Raw genomic sequence first — 17,655 nt, forward strand, 5'->3', positions numbered from 1 at the left:
TAACACAGAAAATGTCTTATAAATTAGTTCGTAACATCTGATAGGATCCAGTGCACTCTACAGTCTCTATCCTTTCAGGACGAGCTGGGACAAGTGCTGCTTGACGTCTGCGAGTCGGTGCCCCACGGTATCCTGTGTTTCTTCTCGTCGTACAACATGATGAACACGCAGCTGAGTAGGTGGAAAAAGACGTCGATCTGGAACAAGATGAGTGACATAAAGCAGGTGTTCCTGGAACCCCGTTACGGTGGTGATTTGAACAACATCATGAACGATTATCGGGCTGTTATAAAGGAAACCGCTGACGGACCAAGCGGAGGAATCAACGGCGCCCTGTTCCTGGCGGTTTTCAGGGGAAAGGTCGCCGAAGGCATCGACTTCCGAGACGACGAAGCCCGCTGCGTGGTAACGGTAGGTAGTCATAGAAATTCAAATGGGGCGGGGAAGAGAGATTAAGCATTCCTTTTGCAGGTCGGCATACCCTACGCGGTAAGAAAGGATCCGGTAATTGATATGAAATTTAAATATAACGACATGAATGTCGCGAGAGGCTTGTTAAAAGGCTCGGACTGGTACTCGATCCAAGCGTTCCGTGCTTTGAACCAGGCCCTCGGTCGTTGTCTGAGACACATGAAGGATTGGGGGGCAGTGCTATTAGTGGACGAAAGGTTCGTATAATTATGGAAACGGTGAGCGAGATGGTTCATATTGCATTGTCGATTTCAGATTTTTGTCCGCGGATAACAAGGACAACCTGCCGAAATGGGTTAAAACGATGGTAATTTTTCTAAATCGATGGTGATTCGATGCGGACCGACATCGTTAAAAAATGTATTTATTTTTCAGTGGACCAACCATATGACATACAACCTGAGGCCTCAGCTTCGTGATTTCGTGGCCAGACAGAAGGCTAGAGAAGCCAAAGAAACGCCGTTATAAATGATAGCATGCTGATGAGTACTACATTACACTTACGATTAGTATATTACTCTATAATTATTTACTATATGCATTTTGAATGTTCTATTTGTTTACAAAGAGGTATTTCACAGTCTATGATGTCATATACAAGTTAATATGAATTTATTTCTACTCAGTAATTTTACATGTTGAGGGTGTCCCTTTTCTGTATCGTTCTTAGATGTTTCTTCTTTATGTTCTTCAATTTTGCAGTGTTTGTAATCTAGAATAGGAATATTAGTTTTAACGAATCTTCATAGGATTCTGTACACAAATATATTTTTATACATGTGTATCATACGTAATAGATAATATACAACTTTATGTTGACTGTTGCGTTTACTGATCATACGTAAGCTACTTACCACTTGGACAATCTCGCTCTTCTTCTGGTTCTCTTCGGCACGCTTCAGGTTTGCTTTCCTTCTCTGTTTCTTGGCTTCCTTCTCTGCATTTTTCTGTGCCTTGATCGACCTTGACATTTCTTTCACCCTCTTCAGGTCCTCCCTCAATTTCTGCTTCTTCTCGAAGGACAAGCGTATGCCACGGGTTTTGATGATAGAGGAGAATCTATAGGGAAAAGATATGTACATGTGGACACTATGTTACAATGAACCGAGACTTGGAAGAATTGGATTCTATATTACCTCTTCTTCTGTTCCTTCCATATTCTACCAGATTTGGGCTTGCCTCTTGGGACCTCCAGTTCCTGCTTCTTTTCTTTCTTAGCTTTCACCTTTTCTGTTTTTGAAGTGTCTGTGTCGATCACTGCGGGATTGTCGACAAGAATGTCTTCCATTCTTGTGACTGTTTGCTCGACGTTTGTTTCCTCAACCATTGTAACAATATTATGTCTAACTAGTGAACAGTCACATGTAAACAATACAACTTGGTTATGGTCTCACGTGGATAGACGGCCATGTTGGAAACGATGGTTAAGCGGCAGAGCCATCTGCTAACGGAAGTGGAAAACTAATTGAGATACTGCGTTCTGTTGGTATCGTAATTGCCGGGCATCACTCAAATTGAAAAATCTCGCATTTTCCAGGTTCTAAGTTCCATAAAATCAAATTGAGGTACGATAGAAGAGCGTGAAGTACGATCTGTTTGTAAAATTAGTTTTGTACAGTCGACACAGTATCTCGCCAGTAAGCAGCAGCGACCTCCATTACCGACGAAATTCTGTCTGGAAAATGGCGCAGTACCCCGTCGGTGATGATCGTCCAACAGCTACCAACTTGGGCGTTTCACCACGGATGACGCTACCAGTACAAGGTACGAATTCAAACATTGTTTGATCGACATTTCCCAATTTTAATCATTCTTTTCAATGTCTGCATCGTATGTCACCGTGTCAAATAACAATTAACCATCTTTATCCGGTTGTTCACATCTCTTCGGAACTTCCGGTAAAGTATAAAGTTCTACATGTATTACAATCGATTAATAATTTCGTTTTTGAATCGAACACATTGATACATTCTGCATTGTTCTTGCATTCGCTCGCTTCCTCAAAGCGGTAGGAATCTCTCGCCGCGTTAATCGCATGTTTTACCATTACGTCAGTACGCGACTTTCTACATACTCTTTGCGGTACTGTTATAAAAATTCCCTCGACATTTAATCACGTGAAAGGAATCTCGCGAGTCTCGGTGTCGCGTCTTGATACGCTAGCGTGGCTCTCTCTCTGAGATCATAACACAACAAATCGGGAAAGGAGGAACTGCATCTGTCCCATTCATCTCATTTCCTTCATCAACTATACATTGCCCAATCTAACAGCCCTTCAATCTCCTAAACAATAAAAAATCATCCAGAGACAGATCCCATAATTCTTGCAAAACCGTTTAACAATTTTACTGTTCACCTTTCCATCGACCGTATTATTTGATTGTCCTCCGAAGAGCAAATGCCAGTCGCTGTGTTGCATTCGATCCTCGAAACAATGGATTCCTTATTGCGATCGTCAGTTTCGCGTGAACCGATCCGGTGTGTATCGATTTAAAGTTTAAACGGCAGCGGGGACACAGTGTGATCGGTTTCACGGTTGACTTTACGCCCCGCGACGACCGTTTTACTTTCTCGGCGGCGTTCTACCGTGACTCGGTTCCAGCACGTGTCCTTTTCCTGTTTTCCCTATCTGTTTCCCGGGACATTGCCTTCGCGATTAGGTATCCGCGACGTCGTAACGTTACGCGGAGTTACGCGACCCTCGTTTACATGAGTCTCGGACCGTATTCAACTGGAGTAATCGTCGCGAGCCGTTACTTTGATGGGATTGAACTTCCTTCGACAACCGACGCTAATAATGACACTCGTTTCCATTCTCCAGCCCTTCGTTTTCACCCAAACATTATTCATTTACTCAAAGACAGTCTAATTAATTTTCTACTCTACTTGTTACAGTCGTAGTGCACGGCATAATACTTCGTGACTGTCTTCTGCTAAATTACTTCAATATTTCCTGACGGAGGTGCCGCCCTGTTCTCATTAAAACATTTTAACAGTGAAGATAGGCAGCGATATTCATTTACGCAAAGACAGTCTAATTAATTGTCTAAGCTCTGCTGGTTACAATCTAGTAGTGCACAGCATAATACTTCATGACATAATATTTCCTGAAGGAGGTGCACCGTCTTCGCTGAAACATTTTAACAGTCAAGATAGGCAGCGATAAAACTGTTTCGCATTTTCCCCATTTCGAGCAGCTTTGTCGAGCCAAGAACGCATGCAGAATTACAGTCCGACTACAACCGGCTGCCCGGCGATCATTTTCGCTAATTAAAGCAGCTCACGAGCTTCTCAAACAAGGTAATTAAACGAGGAAGCTGGCGGAATCGTTAACGAGTCAGAAGTGTTCCAGGATCCCGGTTGCAAACGGTGTGACGGCTAGAAACGACAGAGTTTCGATCTTCCGCGGGCTAAGTGAATTGTCTCGTCTCGTTTCCGCACCGGCGAACAAAATGGCCGTTGCCCGTCGGACCCTTCCTATTTCTCTGTGTCCACGGTTTCGTTGTTTTTCGACGTGGATCCCGTTGCGTTTAAACGCGCCTCGCATTCCAGGGAACCGGAGGAGCCGCTCGTTCGCTTCTCGTTCCTCGACTAATCGCTCGCGGAGGCGTAAATTGGTTCCGGTTTAGCCAGCGATTCCGTTTTAATTTATAGTCTGCGTGGTCGACGCTGCTCTCCGCGATTTGGGACCTTTTTTCTCGCAAAATGAACTGGTCTCGACCTCCAACGCTGCCAAGGTCGTTTTCGATCAGGGTCGTCCTTTCATTTTTGGATTTCCCGTCGGGTCCTCGACTTTCAAAAGCTGCTCTTCACATCAGCTTAACGGAGTAAACGAGTTTACAAAAAGTACCGGGAAATTTATTGTTCATTTCGACTGAGATAAAACGGTGACGTGTGCAAAAATGCGTGGTTGCTATGGAAGATATTCTGAGATGAAACATCTTGATTCAAAGGCGACAGTATTCACGCGCCAACGGTGTGGCGCACGCGCTCAAGGATCGGATCGAGCGCGCCGATGTTCGAAACAACCTCACGGTCTCAAATTATAAGTGAACGCGTTCTCCGCCGACTAACCGCATCATAGTTGCACGCGCACGCACACATACTTGTCGTAAAATCGATACAGAGCGAACACGATGCACACCGCACCGGACGAAAATAAAATAGCACGGTTATCCTGCGGCCGGGATCAGAGTCCTGAGCTATGCGGCTCGAATGCCAGTGAAAGTCTGTATCGATGATGAACGAATTTCATTTTGCACGAGCGAGAGACGACACCCACGTGCTTGGCTGCTCTGATTCCTCGAGGATACATCGCTGCAATGCTTAAACCTCGAAACTTTTGCTATCAGAATTTGTTTCATTGGGTATCTTCATTTGCGGGGGTAACATGTGGTCTCGAGTCACACTCGCCACTGATTTGGCTCGATGAAAACCAGTCGTCCGACTGTCCCCGTTAATACCTCCTCCACGCGACTCGATTTCCTTCCGGGAAGGTCAGCACGAGCCACCCACGACATCGCGCGAGTAACTGACCTGTCGATGAACCGATGAATCAGATCCCAAGCGAGATCGATGAGATAATCGCGGTAAAAACCGTGGTCGCCAATGCAGAAAAATGAAAACTTTCTAGCTGAACACGCCGCGACCATAACGGTCCCGCAAGAAATGGAGTCATCATCATCATCATCGGCGAGCGAGCAATCTTCGCCTCGAGCGGCCCTGAATGGAATTGTCGCGTGACGCCGGTGTATATGAATTCGTCCTTCGCGCGGTAAGAAATTGTAAAAGCCCCGGGAAAAAGAGCGAGACGGAGAGAGAATCAAAGAATCAGAGGGAGAGAGAGGGAGAATACTTCTCTATAAATACCGTTTTTACGAGCGGTAACGTTCGCGGCATTTATGAATTATGGATGGTGTTGCACCGCGCTACGGGACGACGAAACGAAATGGGAAAGCAATCCTTGACATTGAACAATTCTCCTCGAACGAGAAAAATCCATTAATGTAGGATCGTCGAAAAAAAAATGAAGAAACCTCAAAGTTTTAAGAAATCTGCACAGAGAGTGAAGACAATTCGTTGGTAACATGTTTTCGATGAATGAAACTGAATGAAACATAGGATTATCTCATCATCTCCGAGTGCAAACAATCGAAAAAAATCGGCGAAGAGGAGGAACGATCTCGGACGGTTCAGCGACCAGAAAAACCGTCCCGACGTATTGGTACGGACGAATGAGTGCGCCAAATAAGGTCCCAGCGCGGTACGGTCGAGCTAAACCCATCTTCCATTTTAGGTGCTCGCGAAATGGATTCGAAGGGGACGAGATTACCCTGGAACAATCCACGGATGAGCCTCTTTGATCTCGCGGGTCGCTTGTTAATCGGTACACCCTGTAGGGTTGCACATCGGGTTAGGCTGCGGTTCTACTGGGTCCAATCTCCAATTGCGTTTTCAACCTCCTACCTACGGTACGCCACTGTAGTCGCTCACTTGTTCGTTTCACCCTCCGTGAGCAACCAGAAATTTCTTGCTTTTCGCCATTTATTTTTTCCATTAATGCTTTCAAAATTTGAACGAACACTTATTTATCTTCAACAAAATGGTAATTAGAGAATACAAGCGTCCAGCTTGATTCGATTGTTTTGTTTTGATCAGATGTAGCTATTATACGATAATATTTGAATGCAAAATTAAATATATACATATATTTAAAGAAAAAAGCAAATAAAATAAACCAAATTGGAAAACTATTACCCCACTTGAATTTAAAAAATTAGAAAATGTAAGAATAATAATTAGAATTTAGAAAATACAGGATGTTTTGGTCAGATTTGATTAACATGTCTACTACTTTCGAAAAAATTATTAGGAGTATATATTAAAATACAATCGATACGTGTTCCGGTACGACCGGTATGATCAATCGGGAATCGCATCGAGTATAACCGCACCCTTAACCGAGCCCGAACACTGTGCATTCGAACGTGTAGGTGGACGAGCAGCAGGGCGAGAGGGAGGTGGAAGACGGTCCCCGTCGGAGGCCGCGTTGAATCGCATTGGGGGACCGTTTTCAAGCAATGAACAGAGACCAGAATCGTGCACGCAAACGAACAAGATGGAGGGAGACGGCGCTAGGCTCTCGGTCGTGTCCAGAGGCGGCATCGCTCGTATTGGGCCCGCTCGGCCGTGTTGGCGGTAGTGATGGGACCGACTGATGCTTATCTAGCGAGTTACGAAACTCCCGCGATCTGAATATCCTGACTCAGCCGGGGACCTTCGGTCTCGACTCTTCTAACTCAGTTGTGGGTGTAGATATTCGCAGAATTGCTATTGGATTTTACGATGAATATAATGTTTCTAAATGGTTGTAGTGAGATATGGGGTGCTAATGCTAGTTTGGTACCTGTGAGATGAGGGAAATGCTTTATATCAGTGCTAGTTTCAATCCTTAGTTGACTTAATACATAGATTTACATAACCAGGTAATCTTCACGTTGGAATATTGAAATTGCACAATGCTGTATAACGTTGTGGCAAGTTCTGAAATGATTTAACATTTCTGAATCCAGTTCTACGAGATCATCGTTGACCTTAACATAAACGACTGGGTATTCGAGTGAGTTGTTAGAAGATGAACAGTTCCTCTCCCCTAGATCCTCTCTAATATACACCACCCCCTTCATCATGTCTTGATCTAGTGAGCGTGCAGAAGGGAATGAATTAGCGACTGGGTAACGACTCGGCTCAATTAGCAGGCTGGGTTCCTGTTCGTCTGGTCGGTGCGAACTTGACACGGTGACATTTCGACTCCTCGAAAAAAGGGGGTGAACGAGCAACCGACACAGGCCGCGTGTTGTCTCCATCGCTGATCAATGGGCCTCTCTACCTGCCCGGTTTAACCTGCCATCCTCGAGCAGGGGCGCCCCGGCGAGGAGACTAAAACCAGGCAGGTAGGGAATCGGTTGGACTGGCCGTGTAGCGAGCGAGCACAGCGATAGAGCAAGAGAAAGAGGCAGCCAGAGCGAGCAAGAGAGAGAAAGAGAAAAGAGAAGGGGCCCGGTTCCACCGGCACCGGGGCCCGTCGTTGCCCCCTTCTGCGCCCTGTGGATCGGTTGTTCTCGCTCGCGCCGGTGCCCCGGGGACTAAAATTCAGGACAGAGAACCGTCCGGTTAGTTCCAGGCTGACGGCAGGGAACGCGCGTTACCGGCGATCGCGAGTCGATCTCAGCAAGGTGTGGCGGCAGTGGTTCGTCCGAAAGAAAGAGGAGAGAGGGGAGAGGATCGAGGCCCGTCGAAACAGGCGTTCGAAGTGAGGTGGGGGGACAGGAGGTTAGACGACGCGGGGAGAGGGGGTAGGGCCCGCCGACAAAGGACAGACAGAGGCATCGGGGCCTCGACCGAGCTCGCAGCCCGTTTCTCCGTCTCTTTCTCCCACTCTCTACCGTCGAACGCTCCCCTCCGGGCCCCGTCAAGTCCCTCTCGCTTCCCCTCTCCACCCGTCCTCGTCCGTTCCGACGGCCGGGACTTCTCTCTCTCGCTCACTCTCCCTCGTCCGCGTTTCACTCGAGCTCTTCGCGGAGGATCTCCGCCGTAAAGTCAGTATCCCGTGATGGTTGGGTACGCGCGATACCACTCGCGCCGCGTCGTTGACAAGTGAACACGCTCCGCGGGCCCAGACGCTGCTTCGCACGCCGCAACCGCGCGCATATCGTTCCTTTTTGTTTTCGTTCGGTTGATTTCGGTTCGGCTCGTTCGGTTTTGTTTTCGCCGCCGATCTTTCTGACCGCCACCGTCGCGTCCCCGAACGATCGCACACACAACACCGGTTATTACCGTACACCGTGGCGTACCTGGCTGGAACACTGGGACCATTGGTGGCACCGGGTCTCCGAGGGACGTCGGGAGCGTGGAAAAGTGGTCGGTGCTCGCGCAGCTGTCAGACCCGCCAGCCAGCTCGCCTCTTCATACGGTGGTGCCGCAGCTTTTCTGCGTACGTATGCGTTCTCCGTCCTGTTCTGCGTGTCCGTGTGTACCCGCGCGTCTACTATGGATCTCTTGGTGCACCAGCACCAGCTCTCTCGCGGACACCTACAGACCCGGCTACCATCCGCAACTCGTTCCTACGGCCTACGTATCGTGCCCCGAAGACCCGTTGCCTTCAGGCTGCTACGCGGCGTTCCTCAATTTCTGCGAAAAACGCCGCGACCAGCAGACCCGCTCGATAATCCCGCACACCATCCTCTTGCTCGGTATACCCGGGATCCACCGTAACTTTCTGTGTTCACCTGTTCACCGGCTGACTCTGCGGCCATTGCTTCTCGCCGCGGCACCATTAACCCTTGAATGGCGGCCACCGGGTCCCTTCTGACCCGCGCGGACCTTCGCTTTTCTCAAGGCCAACTTTCCCAGGGCTTTCCTAGCTAAATTTACGTTGCTGCTCTCGAGCTTTGTAATAATAGATAAATATTCTTGAATTTTTCTCTGCTGTATTTACTGTCTTCAATTACGTCTGCTCGTTTTTGTTATAAATGAATAGAATCCGTAGCGCAGTCGTAAGTGGGATGAATGGAACAATAACGGATAAATTACCGCTGCTCTTCTAAGGTGTAGTTTTCTGTGTAGGAATTCATAGCTAGACGAACAGCGGCAAACGAAAAATTGATCGGGCAAAACGATCGTTCAGTTTCTCTTTCGACTTTTTATCTGGTTGCAGACAAACTTCCGCCAAAGTTCATTAGAATTCTCGCATTTCGCACGACCGTGCGACAATCGACAGCCCGGTAACGAGTATTACAATTGTCAGTGAGAAAGGACAGAGGAATGTCTCGGCGACTCGGGGTAACGAGCAGGTGATTCGGTAGGTGAAAATGTTTTGAAATCGCTGGAGTAGTGGCGCGGGGATCAAGTTCAACGGATAAATATGAACTCGAACAGGCGCGCGCGCACACGTTCGTGCACGTTTGAACCAATTATCGAACCTGACCGCGGAATAAACTGTTTAGAGTAAAGATAATTGAATAGGATAATTAACCCTGCACATCCTGCGCCGGAGGTACTACCGGATCAGAAATGACTCCGACGCTATGGGGGTTAAACGAGAGGGAGGTATCTTTCAAAGCATTCTTCGCATTCGAAGTTGGGATAAACTGACGTTTTTAGGGGACTTGGATCGAGTCTTTCAGACTGTTTATTATAGGCTGTGAATATTATTTTTATTTGCATGGGGGTGAAGCGAATCATTCAACGAAGTGCCAATAAATAAGTTATGCGTCATTGGTGGGATATTATTTTTAGCAGAGTGATATGTATACATTTTCCACATTTTCTTCGCGTGCCACTTCTCCCAAAGATTGAAGTTATTTTTCCAAAATAAATGAATTTTGACTAGGCTCTGTAAAATGCAAGAATATTCATACTTCCAATATCACACAGTTTAACTTTGAATTGTATTTTGTTGAACAAATGATTTTTAAGCGATTGCTGGAACTCCGCAGTAAAAGTTGTGGTTGCCGATTAAACGTACATCATTAAAGCGCTGACGAAGCTGGCTAGAAGCAACCAGAGTGGAACATCTTTTTCCAGCAATTCGCGATAGTTTTCGCCACGGGTCTCGGCGAAAGGGTTGCCTGGCTTGTTGCGAGGCATCGATAGAAGTGATAAACGAGCCCGAGCGATGAAACTCGAATTTAATTGCATCGCGCGGTGATGAAAGCGGCAGATTTGAAAGTTGTAATGTTCGGTCGCGGAGGATGTAATTGTTGCGTCCGATCGAACGGCGCGGGCCTCGGGTAATCGTGTTTTCGTAATGTCCCGATGCTTGTTGCCCGGTTGACGGTTCTGCAACGGCCAGAAAACAAATGGCGAAAAGGTAGAACCATTGTAAAATCGTGTTCTTCGACCTCTTCGCAACAGTGGTGCGGAAGAGGTTGGTTCATCCTACGAAAACCATAACTCTTCGGCTCGAGCGGTGTCGTGTCTGTCGGTAAAGCGAGCCTATTACATATTTACGGGCACACGCCAACGTATAAGATTTCGAAACACGTGCAATGCATAAATAAAGAGAGCAACGGGCCCGGTGCACTCGCAGGGAGATAGCATCGAATGGCCGAATTTATGGTCAGGCTTCCTGATAGGTTCTTGAGATTCTAATAGCGATCCCATCTTTAACAATCATGAAAGTACCATTTACCAATGGCAAATAAAATAATCTCCTTGTCTCAGACACAATGACACTGAAACATTTAGACAAATCATTCCAAAAGGTCCCTGAAGATTAGCTTCAAAAAATTCTCAAAAAATCAAAGCAACTCTGCTCTTTAAAAATTTTAATAAAAATGGCTTTTAAAACGAAAATGATTCTCTAATCCTGATAAAATATTCAGAGGACTAAGCTAATTCCAAGGCCTCAAGAGCAACAGCGTAATGGCAGACCGTGGACCCTTAAATAAGTTTTTCCATTGAAATTCCTGATCCAGAGGATCGCGTTAGGAAGAGTTATGCACCCGGTCGCAGAGGCGGATAATTGAGGGATCTCCGCGGACTGACATTGATCTTCGTCGAGGCGGTTTCCGGTTCCTGAGACGTTTTCGCTTGGCGAGAGGATCGACGCCGCTCGGCGCGGATCGGTGGGAACCGATTCCCCGCGAGACGGATAACGTAGAAACGGGTTTAAGCGTGAAAGTAATTGAGGAAGTGGATGAACAGACAAGCTGCTCGTGTTCTAAGCGAGCCTGCGAACGGTACCTACCCGTGTATACGTGTGGTTCTCGCGCAACACGCTGGAAAATCGGCTGCCTAGCCTCGCGAGAGGAAACGTCTCCGGAGACACCTGGACAGACGGAGCGACAAAAATCGGACGTATTATGCGTCTCTCTATTTATCTTATGCTAATCCATCTCGTCTCTGTCCTCTGTTAACTAACTGCGAGAGATATAAAATCGCGAATTCTCGCGCTTGGGAAACTGGTCTGAGAGTCTGAACTTGAGAACATGATTGACCGATGTCCAGGCGCTAGTTATGTCGAGCAGGCATTCGCAAGGTCGCAATCTCGATCGATAAGGATCGCTCGGTGTTCTGGAATCGAGGCCTTGTGAGAACGAGATTGCTGGTTTTCTGGAGGCTTTGTTTTCTGACAGACGCATTTTCTGGCGGCAGCAACCATTCATTTTCATGTTAACGCGTTCGCCGCAAAATTGTAAAATTGTGGTCGTCCTTAACCCCTCGCCGTGACATTTTCTTCACAGTTGCACTGTTTAAAACGATAAAAGTGAATTTCATATGAGAAGAAAGGCGTAACATTTTTATTTGTTAGACTCTGTTCAGATCTTCATCTAACTCGTTGAAAGTTAAAACACGGTAAGGGATTGATGGCTGAAGAAAAGCGTGGTATAGGTGTTATCCCCTAAGGTAAAAACTGCGGCACAGAGGTGGGCAGTCTATTGATTAGATGCGGTTCACCCTGTGCCGGATCGGGACGAGTCCTACGTGGAAGAAGCGTATAACAGGAGAGCGTATCTGTTGCAGGTAGCGAGTGATGGCCCTGCGTCTCCGGAGCAGCAAGGATGTCAAGAAGAGCTCGTACTACGTGTGGTACCTGGGCGCGAAGGAGGCCAAGGGGGTGGATGCGATGCCCGGTGCCATAGCTTACCTGCTCGAGCGGGAACGGCTTCAGGAGCCTTTCAAGGTCACGCTGCAGGTGAGCGGTACCATTCCCGGGATCCGGTTACTGGTCGGACACCGCCGAAAATACCGCGAAAACGAGAATTAATTGTCGGCCGGGGAGAAATAGTAGGTGGCTCTCTGTCCGGCGAGGACCAGGCTTTCAAAGAGAGGGGGCGGAGGGGAGTACGAAGTAGACCCCTTCCCCCGGCGTTGTTTCGAGGTGTTTTCACGCTCGCGAGAGCACACGGGCTCTGCTCCCGTCCACGGCCGGCCCGGCAGTGAAAGCAGTCCGCGGGTCGAATAAAAATCACGAATTTATGACCTCAGCCTACATACCGAAATCGCCAGGCCTCGACCCGCTGCTCGCGAACGAAGCTTATCAGCGGAACCGAGAGGGGAACCCGCTCGTAACTCTACCCTCGAAATTACACGGGTCCCACAGCCCGCCACGACAAACCCCGGCCCTCGGGGCCCGACCTTCTCAGGCCCAAACCCGTCCTCCTCGCGACACGCTGATTTTACGCTGCGCGCGATTTTACGAGACGGGGAAAAATGTCTCGAATGCGGCTCTCCTCGTCTTCCCTTGTTACCAACGTTCGACGATGTTTCAATAACCTGTTTGCACACGCCGGACAGATTTGTGGCCGATTAACCCTTTAAAAGTTTTATCTTGCCCGAAAGTGGGCATCAACGGTGTCCTTTAGCTCGAGAATCGACTCAATTATTTGTTGGCCAGTAGCTGTTTTTTTTTTGTCGAACATTTTTACTTAAACAGGATTCAAGATCAGTTTGTGAAATACACATTTGTGAAAATTCAGTGAAAAACGCAATATTTATATGTACACTTCAACATCGCTTCGGCAGTAGCGATTTTCTCCGTTCGATATCGCTTTTTAAAATGAGTTCTTGCCTTTTTACGAGCCGCAGCGAAATCTTCACGCTGTCCGACTTTTTTAAATTCCGACCTGCAGCATGTTGCATCCGGTAGACCGTAATGCAACCATTCGCTGAATTAATTTTCAATATAACCAGTAATTGGAGGAGTGATACGCCGCTTTGTTGGGAATATTTCCCGACCAGCTTCTACCAGTGTATATTTCACAATATCGTTAACAGCTTTAACTGTATAATACATTGCCGGCGTTCACGAGTGGCCGCTCGTGCACTGTGTAGACACGTTGAAATCTCCACGCTGTTTGCTTCGTTTCAGACTGTGCTTCGTGCGGCTGTGGCATTCGGTATGTTTCAGCGCGGTCTCACACCGAATTCACTTACGCTTCCCGATCGGTAATTACTGGCCATTAATTAGCGCCGGTACAAGTGAAATTTTCATCTACACGACGAACCCTCACTGTTCGTAACTCCGATCAATCCAGTTCGTTTGCTCACAAAAGGAATTCTACGCGCGGATTGCTCTCTTCAATTAGATCAATTGTTTAACCACTGTGCGCTGTTCAAAAGATTCAGACAATTATATATTTTAGGAATCACCACTGCTATGTATACAAACAGTTGATGTTGATTTAATTTCTATATTTCAACGAGAAAAATCACAACAGAAATTAAAAGCCGTTTTGCGAGCCCAATCGAAGACTCCACAATGTTTTCGCGGGTTCTGAAACTTCGTTCGCGATCCCCACAATTTTTAACAAGCTCGATCGATCGACCGATACGAGGCCCGCGGCCGGGCTAATTAAGTAAGCGCGATAACAAATTCGCTGACCTGAATCTTACACGGAAACGAGCGCGGCCCCCGATGCATCCGGCGCTGCGTGCGCGTGCTGGAAAGAGAAAACGGAAAACGGACGACACCGAAATTGTACCGCGACCGTTAAGCAACGGCGTTCCTGTTGCGCGTGTCGATCGAAATTTGCCAGAGTCGCATGCCTCGTTACTCGCGATTCCGCACGCATCGGCCAATTTGCCTGCACGAGACCCCCGAGGAAACCAACGGTCCCCTACGCGGCCCGTTCTGGGACCGAGACCTTCTGGAATTGACCTGTTGCTTCAATCTTCCTTCATTCTAGTCCCTCGATCATTTGTTCTTCAGTAGACTGCAGATTTTATGCAGTTCGAAACGAGTTGGAACAATTGAAAAAAGTAGAAGCATCAAACGAAGTCAGATTTTAATCAACGATCGACGATTAACTTTATCAATCGATTGAATCAACCGTCGATTTTTTATTGATTACCTATTTTAATCGTACACATTAATCAATCAATCTTGATTAAAATTTTAATCGGTTAATGCCCAACTCTGCCTTTAAACTTCGTTTGCCTTGAGGCACGCACACGATCATGGTCTGTCTCGTCGACACAGTCGTGTGGACCGTAGTATGTAGTAGGCATTTGTATACGTATAATTCTACACAATCAAATTTTGCAAGAACTTTAACAGCTTATATCTCAATAACTATTTGTTTGCTACATGTGGCTCCTTTCAAGCTTTTTCTCTTCTCGATGAGTAGAAGATTGATGCAAAAATAAACTTCAACAACAATTTTCTTTGTTATAAACAACTTTGCGGCAAGTTTCTGTTACAAATGTCCTTCGGTCCAGAGGTGTAGATTCAACCCTAGGAAGGATGACTTTCTATACACCCTGTACAGGTGATTCAAAAATCCCTAGACCATTTTAAAATGGCTTGGGGTAAACAAAGGAGCTTTTATCAACCGTGATCTTAATAGATGCGTCCCGAGGCGTATTTAGTAGGCTCGCGTCTAAAAGAGCGAACTATTACGAAATCCCCGGGGCCCGCCTAATTATTGTGTAAGTGTAATTGCCGTCGGAGTTGCGAGAACGCGTGTCGCTCGCCTTGGGAATATTTTAGCGCCCCGAATTTCGCGCAGGCCTTTTGTGCTGTCTTAATGAACGGTCGCCATGTCGGAGAATGGGACGACAATTGCCCGCGCGCGATTTTCTGCGGTCGAGAACCGCAGATGATCATTCTTACCGTCGCCATTTTGGAGAACGCGTGCTGCCCGATTTTGTAACTCGCCGGAGATTTTCCACCATCAGCGAAACGAAAGTCGAGCTTCGTTCGGGATCCCGCAGGCGTCGTCGACCTTTCCATAATTTCGTAATAAATTCGACTGTAACGACGATTCGATCGTGGAGAAAGAGATTTTTTTCTCGCTTTCTCTGAAAGAGATTTATGCCCGTGTGTGTCTCTTCGTGGAACTGACGCGTCGCGAAGGCTAGATTTCTAATTATCTCCTTTTCCGTGGTAGATTCGATTTTCTATAATTTTTGATTGTCGCGTGAATCGAAGAAGAAAAAAAAAATGGCCGATTCCTTAGTTAATCTGTGAAGTAGAGAGTCGGGGAATTTCGAACGCCTCGGGCGTATAATAACCATCGATACGGTTAGCGTACGCCCGAACCTAAAAGCAGGATCGTAAAATAGAGAAAGTTCCCATTTTTGTAATGCCTATCGTGTTCACTTTCATCGTTCCGCCGTTATTATTATTTGCTTTCGAAAAGGAAATTGCGTTTTTGCGTGTCCATAGGCGGGGACACAGAGCATTGTTCTGTGAAAAGACTTTCCTTCTTAATGATTAACTCGGTTATCGTAGGTGGCCACGCGGCGTGTTTCCCGGCCGAATGAGCATCGATCGCTTCTAACCACTACCGTTTATCCGATTTAATCATCGACATTAAATACCCTGGACGACTTCGATCGCATTCGGACATCCTCGTTAATGCCCTCGTGCTTTATGCTCCGCGAAACCGTTCGTTCGAGCTGTTTTAACGCTCGTTAACCTGTTCACAAGGGGAAGACGAGTTCAACTCGCCCGCGTTCGATTTCTTCGACAACTCCCCGTATCTACGGTTTATCGATCTGCGTAATTAAAAAGAGAACCACGGGGCGGGAATAACTATGTTTATGAGCCACAAATCAACCGGTTAACGGTAGAGAATACGATTGCACGTAGGAAAGTAATTCGCAACATGCGTTTCCGCGGCGCGTTATCGAACCGGTTGAACGCAGTAACGGCACGGCTATCACGGTTTCACGGGATCTTGTTTTATGATCGCTAGGTGAGCAACAAGGGGCTGAAGATCATACAGACGGTTCATCTGGGCGGCTCGACGAGGTCAGCTGTGAAACATTTAGTACCAGGACACACGGTGCTGGCAGCCGTGCAACGGGAGGACGTCGTCGCTGCGACTTTCCTGCTTCCGAACCTGGCCACCAACAATCCTGTGCACGTGCACGCTTACAGGTCATTATGAACACGCTATTAATCCTCGTTAACCATCTCCGGTGGGTGACCCTGGCGCTAAACGGTTCGTTACACTTAACTTCAATTTCCAAACACAAACTGTGATGAAACAACCTCAGTTACAAAGGTTCAATTGCTGGAATACGCACAATTGCTTATTCAGGTTCTTAACATTCACCCGTAACGAGTAACAAGGTGTTAAACTTTCGAGGTGAAGGTTCCGCGGGCGAAGATGGCGGCCACCATGTTGAATCGCCGACCCCAGCGTGGCGCGCTTCTTCGCCAACGAGAACGTTCGATTTAGAAAGTTACGAGGCAAGCTTTGAATATTCATGGGCTGATCGAAAGACAGATTGCCTCGTGTAGATCGTTCAATCCACAAAAGCGGGAGCCCGCGAGCCGCTTCCCGGCTCAATTAAATCGTCAGCAAAGCGTCGTAACCCGCCAACAGTTCGCACAACCTAATAATACGTATTATTGCTAATTAACGTCGAATTATATGTCGAGTAACAGCATCGCCGTGTTCCCAGCGACACGTTGATTCACGCTGGCAGCCTCGTTAACGATCCGCTTCGCTGTTGTCAATGGCGGTAGGCAAAACAGTTCCGTCTCGAACGATTCTCGCGCGGGAAAAACCGTCGCGGAAAAGGCGATTTCCACGGGCGATCATCGTTCGCACAGGATTAGTACCGGTCGTCTTCTCCCCTCGGAAGAATGTTCGCTAATTAACGAGCGTTCTAACGGGTTGTTAATAACGTTTGCGCCGGCGTACGATAATGGCGGCGATGCGGCGCGGCCGCGAGAACAGCCTTGCCATTGAAAACAAAATTACCCAGTGTTTCTATCGGGGCCCGTATCCGATCCGTGGGAAAACAGGTTTTCCGTCGCGTAATCGGGAATTATACAACGCGATCGTACGTACGTATAGGATCTGAATTGAATATGGACGCGCGCATAAGGCCGAGCCGACGCGCTCGCGATCGGAACCAGGTAAATGGCTCGCCGGTACCGGGTGATAGTTCGGTGACCGCGATTTCTTGCCGAGTTCACCGGGGGAATAATAAAGGTCGTTGATTACGCGAGGCTACACCGCGGTATGCGATGCGATGCGCAACAAGATGCGACGCGATGCAATCCTGCCTCCGCGATAATTGCGGCTGATTTGAAATGGTAAGATCGCTCCGCGGATACGACCACGGGACGGATTCGCTCTGGGTCATTGGGTTGCGACGTGTCTCCCGTTTCGATAACAATAACAACGGTAATAACAGTAATAACGCGTTTATTAGGCTGCG

At 47.4% G+C, this 17,655-nt stretch overlaps 3 protein-coding genes across 5 annotated transcripts in view; 2 read left to right on the forward strand and 1 right to left on the reverse strand.

Annotated features, from left to right (window-relative positions):
• LOC143216035 (Fanconi anemia group J protein homolog) overlaps positions 1-1,290 on the forward strand; it is a 59,176-nt gene extending 57,886 nt beyond the window's left edge. The window contains exons 12-15 of the mRNA XM_076438770.1: positions 79-411; positions 472-668; positions 727-778; positions 847-1,290. Of these exons, the coding sequence (XP_076294885.1) occupies positions 79-411; positions 472-668; positions 727-778; positions 847-939 (675 nt within the window). The 3' untranslated portion in view covers positions 940-1,290. The remainder of the gene's footprint in view (positions 1-78; positions 412-471; positions 669-726; positions 779-846) is intronic.
• LOC143216039 (coiled-coil domain-containing protein 86-like) lies at positions 820-1,883 on the reverse strand. Its single transcript, XM_076438777.1, has 3 exons — positions 1,608-1,883; positions 1,326-1,530; positions 820-1,183 (listed from the first exon to the last, which is right to left on the reverse strand). The coding sequence occupies exons 1-3, from the start codon at positions 1,796-1,798 to the stop codon at positions 1,103-1,105; spliced, it is 477 nt and encodes a 158-aa protein (XP_076294892.1). The 5' UTR covers positions 1,799-1,883; the 3' UTR covers positions 820-1,102.
• A 126-nt stretch (positions 1,884-2,009) lies between these two features.
• LOC143216036 (uncharacterized) overlaps positions 2,010-17,655 on the forward strand; it is a 29,112-nt gene continuing 13,466 nt past the window's right edge. Inside the window, exons 1-3 of one of the 3 annotated variants that reach the window (XM_076438772.1) lie at positions 2,010-2,235; positions 11,998-12,169; positions 16,176-16,360. In XM_076438772.1, coding sequence (XP_076294887.1) covers positions 12,008-12,169; positions 16,176-16,360 — 347 coding nt within the window. In that variant the 5' untranslated portion in view covers positions 2,010-2,235; positions 11,998-12,007. Of the gene's footprint in view, positions 2,236-7,628; positions 8,465-8,501; positions 9,332-11,997; positions 12,170-16,175; positions 16,361-17,655 lie in introns of those variants that run through there. The other 2 variants (XM_076438771.1, XM_076438773.1) reach the window with 2 other exon arrangements.

Source organism: Lasioglossum baleicum, chromosome 14 (genome assembly GCF_051020765.1).
Source record: "Lasioglossum baleicum chromosome 14, iyLasBale1, whole genome shotgun sequence".
NCBI lineage: Eukaryota > Metazoa > Arthropoda > Insecta > Hymenoptera > Halictidae > Lasioglossum > Lasioglossum baleicum.

Coding starts and splice junctions, on each gene's coding strand:
- LOC143216039 (XM_076438777.1), bottom strand. CDS start 1,798: ATGGTTGAGGAAACAAACGTCGAGCAAACAGTCACAAGAATGGAAGAC. Junction 1,531..1,607: donor TGGAAGGAACAGAAGAAGAG/GTAATATAGAAT, acceptor TTTTCCCTATAG/ATTCTCCTCTATCATCAAAA. Junction 1,184..1,325: donor AGAGCGAGATTGTCCAAGTG/GTAAGTAGCTTA, acceptor TTCCTATTCTAG/ATTACAAACACTGCAAAATT.